This window comes from Lactuca saligna, chromosome 5, assembly GCF_052625555.1.
Source record: "Lactuca saligna cultivar CGN05327 chromosome 5, ASM5262555v1, whole genome shotgun sequence".
Taxonomy (NCBI): Eukaryota; Viridiplantae; Streptophyta; class Magnoliopsida; order Asterales; family Asteraceae; genus Lactuca; species Lactuca saligna.
The window spans coordinates 21,506,879-21,512,712 of NC_136421.1; the positions used below are offsets into that span (position 1 = coordinate 21,506,879).

At 38.4% G+C, this 5,834-nt stretch overlaps 1 protein-coding gene across 1 annotated transcript; it reads left to right on the top strand.

Annotated features, from left to right (window-relative positions):
- Positions 1-4,412: 4,412 nt before the first annotated feature.
- On the top strand, positions 4,413-5,564 carry LOC145045119 (secreted RxLR effector protein 161-like). The gene is made up of 2 exons (XM_078993459.1): positions 4,413-4,591; positions 5,162-5,564. The coding sequence occupies exons 1-2, from the start codon at positions 4,413-4,415 to the stop codon at positions 5,562-5,564; spliced, it is 582 nt and encodes a 193-aa protein (XP_078849585.1).
- Positions 5,565-5,834: the final 270 nt, after the last annotated feature.

Here is a 5,834-nt window from a genome sequence, read left to right on the forward strand (position 1 = left end):
TTTGGTGGTGTGGAAATCTGGTCTATAGACTTTGAGGACGAAGAGGCTCGTAAGCCCACACATAGCAGGGCTTTGTGGCGAAAGAAGTTGAAACTAAAGGTGCATGTAAGTGCTTGATGGTGATTGCTGGAGTGTCACAGATGAGAGGCTACACTACTGATGGGGGTTGTGATGAAGCAAGGGAGAGAAAAGACAAGTACTTCGCTACCAAACCAGTTGGCGAGCAGATCAACGAATGTGACCAGTTGATCAAGAAGGTACAATCAATTCTCGAATCATTAAAACTCCTGTCACAAACTATGAAAAAGAACTGAACGAATTAAAATTTAAATTTTCTAGTTTAAGTGGTAGTTTAACACAAAATCGCCTTACAAACTCTAACCTAACTGATCAACTCAGTAGGGTGTCTTCGAAGAGTGAGGAGAGATGGATGTGGATAGAGCAAAAGGAAAACGAGTTAGTTAGGATTAAGGATGAGACAATTTATTTGCAATGGGATAATTTAAAGCTTTTAAAATAGAGAAATGTTTTTTGTTTAATTGCTAAATGTTTATATTCCAACATTACCCAATTGCACATGGATTGTGAAATAGGCATGAAAATTCATAGTATGATTCTTCCCTTCCTTGAGTTCAAGGAGGATGAAATTGATGTTGATGTAAGTAACTGTGAAGTTGTTGTATGTTCTGATGAAATTTCTCCAGCATACAAAATTGGTGTTGACAAAATAGAGTCCTTCATCAACTCCAAAGACCATAAGGACATGCTTAAGAACCTTTTGGACGAAAATGACAAATTAAAAATTAAAAACAAAACTGTGTAGAAGTTTGTCTCGTTGAATGCCAAGTTAAGTTCAGAAAACAAAATTGATGTTGAAAATACTTCTGAGTTTGATGAGGATGACGATATGAGTGAAATAGTCGTAGAGGATGAGGTGGACTATTATGAATTTGTCAAGAGCGAACCCAAACCTATCAAAAATCTTATTTCTGAAAATTCCGTTGAGTTCGCTCGTTTGTCCTAAAATAAGTCCAAAATTTTTAAAGAAAAGGTTGTGGTATATCAAAAGGTACAAACCGCACCAAATCAGGTTTATGCAGTTACAAGAGTTACACAACAGTAAACAGTCGAATTGACTACAATAGTGAGCGAGGACAATGCTAAAGGCTGTGAGGAGCATTTATGGTCAGCTCCACTCAATAATGCTGATGAGACGGTTGGTCTGTCTGAGAAAACATCATGGAGGGTCAAAGGCAGATATGTGGCAGAACCACTCAACAAGCCTACACATTTTGATGTGCCAAGCACAAGTGGTACCAAAAATATTCCAAGAAAACTAGTCAAGGCTACAAGCGAAACCCCCTCGCTAAAGAGCGAAATTCATGATAAAAGATCGAAACCCAAGGTTAACATCCATAAAACTCCAAAGCAGTTGTTAGAGTAGAAACATAAACGTAATAGAAGATATAAGAAGAATCTCTCTGAAAGGAATCAGTTTTGGAAGTCCCAAAACCATAATTACGTTCAATCAAACAAGTCTTCACACCTTACAGAAGAAGAAAAATCAAAGCGTAACTCTACTCCTTGCACTCAATGCCATTCCTGCAGTCAAGCGAACCGAAAGAATAGTTTCGACTCCCAAAATGAAAGCAAACAAAACCGAAGGAGTGGTTTCGGTTCTCAACCTAACAGCGAAAAGATCCGGAGGCGTAGTTTCGGATCTCCATATTTCAAAAGAAAAGAAACAAAAGCATGCTTTCTCTCCTAAAACTCATCCCTCTCACTCAAAGAAAAATCCAAAAGTGGATGTAAAGGGAAAAGGGAAGCTTGTCTCGGAAGATGAAAAGTAGACAAATAAAACGACAACTAGCTCTAGGAAACAGAACCAAAAGTTTGTGAACAATAAAAACACAATTCCAAAGTCTGAAGCTAAAGAAACAAAAGCTAACACAATGAAAGTTTTCACAATTAAAAGAAAATATGAAACCACCTTAATAAAATGAACTTTTTTGGTTGATTCTTCTCTTACTATTCCTTGATCTGTGAAAGGCTAACAAGGACCCAAGAGACTTTGGGTTCCTAAATTTGCTTGATTTTTGCAGGTTATACGAGATGAGCAGTTCAATGAAAAATGGTATTGATTGTACTGTAAACCCTAGCACACCTCTACAATATAAGTTCTTAATCGAGCTCTTCTGAGGTGTGACTATATTTAAATCATTTAACATACGGTTGATTCATTGTGTGTTCAAGTGGTTGTTAGTTTTATTGATTTACCTGTCAAAGATCTAATCGATATAAAGAGTTTTTCAACCCATCAATTCAGACTATGAAACTGCGAATGGTATATTGACAGTGGCTCCTCACGTCACATGATAGGGAGAAAGGAAGAGCTACGGGAATTTCGGGTTCTGAAGGATGGTGGATGTGTCAAGTATGGAAACAATTCTTTTGGAACAATAAAAGGTTATGGAATGATCATAAATGGCGATTTCTCGATCAGAAAGGTGGCATATGTAGAAGGCTTACAACACAATCTCATCAGTGTTTCACAACTGGTGGTAGGAACAAGACTAAAGGTTTCGTTCAATGACGAAGGGTCCGAAATAATAGAAAAGAAGACCAAGAATGTTCTGCTGAAATCTCAAAGAAAAGTCAAAATGTATCCACTGAACCTTAATCCAATATGAGGTAATCCATCTGTCATCTGTATGCCTACTAACGAAAGCACATTCTGATGAATGTTGGCTCTGGCACCGAAGGCTCTCGCACCTCAACTTCAAAGACATCAACAAGCTAGTTCTTGGTGATCATGTGCGAGGACTTCCACTTCTAAAGTTTGACAGGGAACATATGTGTGCCACATGTGAAATGGGAAAGTAAAGCAGGAAGAGTCATCCAACTCATGTTAACACAAAGATCATCGAACCGCTTGAGCTGCTACATATTGATCTGTGTGGACCTTCGGCTATTGAAAGAATCGGTGGTAACAAGTATATTCTTGTCATAGTTGATGATTTTTCTCATTTCACCTGGGTTTTCCTTCTTAAACAGAAATCAGAAGCAATGCATACGCTCTAAGTCTTTATAAAGCAAGCAGGGCTTCAACTGCGAAAGGTGGTTAGAAACATTCGCAATGACAATGGGTTGGAATTCAAAAACCAAGTGTTTGAAGAGTTTCTTGCTGAAAAGGGAGTGTCTCACAATTTCTATGCTCCCTATACTCCACAACAAAATGGGGTCGTTGAAAGGAGAAACTGCTCATTGTGCGAAGAAGCCCGAACCATGCTCAGCTTCGCTTCGCTGCCCCTGTATTTTTGGGCAGATGCTATTGTCGCTGCTTGCTACACCCAGAACCGGTCTTTTCTCAACAAGCGATTCACAATAACTCCTTATGAAATTTTAAACAACCGCAAGCCTAACGTCAAGTTTTTCCATGTGTTCGGTTCGAGATGCTTCATTTTCAATTTTAAAGAGAAATGAAACAAATTTGATGTGAAGGTAGACGAAGGAATCTTTATTGGGTATTCACTTACTTCAAAAGTGTATAGGGTTCTGAATAAACGCTTAAATAAAATCGAAGAAACTTATTACATGTCGTTTGATGATAATTATGTGAAGAAAATCACATCAAGCAAAGAACCAATGGATGAAATCTTTCCTCAAACAGGTCAAGTCTCGGTTCCCATCTCCAACTTATTTGAAGAATATATGAAGCTCTTTGATGAACCAGACACTGCTATTCTCTCTGAAGCGAAAGCGGCTGACAACAAAGTAGATAATCTGAAGAAGGTAATTGATGAAGCTGCTAAAATCATGGAGAGCCAACCTTCAAGTTCAAATGGATCTCGAGAATCTACAAAATCTCAAAAGCTAAGTGAATCTTCCAATTCTAATATCAAGGGGGAGAACCCATCAACCACCATACCCAATGAACATCCAGTCGTGGGGGAGAATTCTGAGCCTGAAACCGAAACTATTTCATAATTTGAGGGGGAGAATGTAAATACAAATGATGATGATGATGATGATGATGTTACACAGTCAGAATTAGAAGAAGAAGTAAATGTTGAACAGGATCCCTCCTATGATCCAAATTACCCTCCCTCACCAAATGGAGAAAAGATCATCCAAAAACCCAAATCATTGGTGAATCTTCAGAAAGAGTTCTCACACGTTCTCAACTGAAAGTGAAGAAAACTACATTATTCTATTAAGTGGAATTTTGCATGTTTAATTCGTTTGTCTCCAAAGTTCAACCAAAGACTGTTAACACTGCACTCGATCACTCTGATTGGGTACAGGCAATGTAAGACGAACTCAATGAATTTGAGCGAAAAAAAGTATGGAGACTGAGTCCTACACCAAAGGATGCGTCTGTGGTTGGATTGAAGTGGGTTTTCAGAAACAAGATGGATAAAGAAGGGAATGTGATTCGTAACAAAGCAATGTTGGTTGTGAAGGAATACTATCAGGGAGAAGGAATAGAATATGAAGAGACCTTCGCTCCGGTAGCAAGATTAGAATCAATACAAATCTTTCTGGCCTATGTTGCTCATAAGAACTTTGAAGTATACCAAATGGATGTCAAGTGTGCATTCTTAAATGGAGAATTAGAAGAGACGGTGTACGTAGAGCAACCACCTGGTTTCATGAACGAAAAGTTTCCAGATCACTGCTATATTCTAGACAAGGCAGTTTATGGTCTAAAGCAAGTCCCAAGAGCCTTGTATGAAACACTTACTTGATTTCTAAAAATGTCTAAGTTTAAACAAGGTTTGGTTGATCCAACCTTCTTTCATAAGAAAGAAGGTGACCACCTTATGATCGTCCAAATTTATGTCGATGATATCATCTTCGATACCATGAATCCAGGCTTAACAGCTGAATTTAGGAAGCTGATGGAGACTAAGTTTGAGATGAGTTCAATGGGTGCAATTAACTTTTTCCTTGGCTTGAATATTAGACAGGGAACCGAAGGAATTTTTTATTAATCAAGAGGATTACACGAAGACCTTACTAGCCAAATTTGGAATGAAGTTAACTCATTTTCTGGAAAACCGGCTGCTGACATGACCCTCTATCGCCAAATGATAGGGTCTTTAATGTATCTAATAGCTAGTTGACCAAACATAATGTTTTCTGTCTGTTATTGTGCCAGGTTTCAAGCTAATCCATGCAAATCTCACATGATGGCTATGAAGAATAATTTCCGATATCTGACGAGAACCTCATCTCTTGGTTTATGGTACCCTACGAAATCAAGATTCTTCGTTCAAGCATTATGTGATGCAGATCTAGGTGGATGTGGACTGGACCGAAAGAGCACAACTGGCGGGTGTCATTTTCTTGATGGCAAACTCGTTAGCTGGAAATCGAAGAAGCAAACATATGTGTCTCTTTCTACAGTCGAAGCTGAATACATAGCCGCAACATCTTGTACCTCACAGGTCATATGGATACACAGTCAAATAGGAGACTATGGCCTGAACATGAAGAAAATCCATTTGTATTGTGACTCTGAAAGCGCAATAAGGATATGTCACAATCCAGTGCAACACTAAAAAACGAAACATATAGCACTAAGGTATCATTTCATCAAGGATCACGTGGAAGATGGTAATGTCGAAATCTGTTTTGTTCAAACCATTGATCAACTAGCTGACATTTTTAAAAAAGCCTTGCCTAAAGCAAGCTTTAACAAAATTTTACAAGGCTTAGGAATGATGGAAGCTGAGTGAGTACCGAAATCGATTTCGCCTCATTAAAAGTTGGAAAGCGAAATACACTGAACGCTCGGTCTATGTCGGGTCTAGATTTTTCGGGAACCAAAA

Bases quoted from the DNA above. Each gene is read 5' to 3' on its own strand.
- LOC145045119 (XM_078993459.1), top strand. From the start codon at position 4,413: ATGGATAAAGAAGGGAATGTGATTCGTAACAAAGCAATGTTGGTTGTG. The intron at 4,592-5,161 runs GTGTGCATTCTT...TTATTGTGCCAG, and splicing joins GTATACCAAATGGATGTCAA to GTTTCAAGCTAATCCATGCA.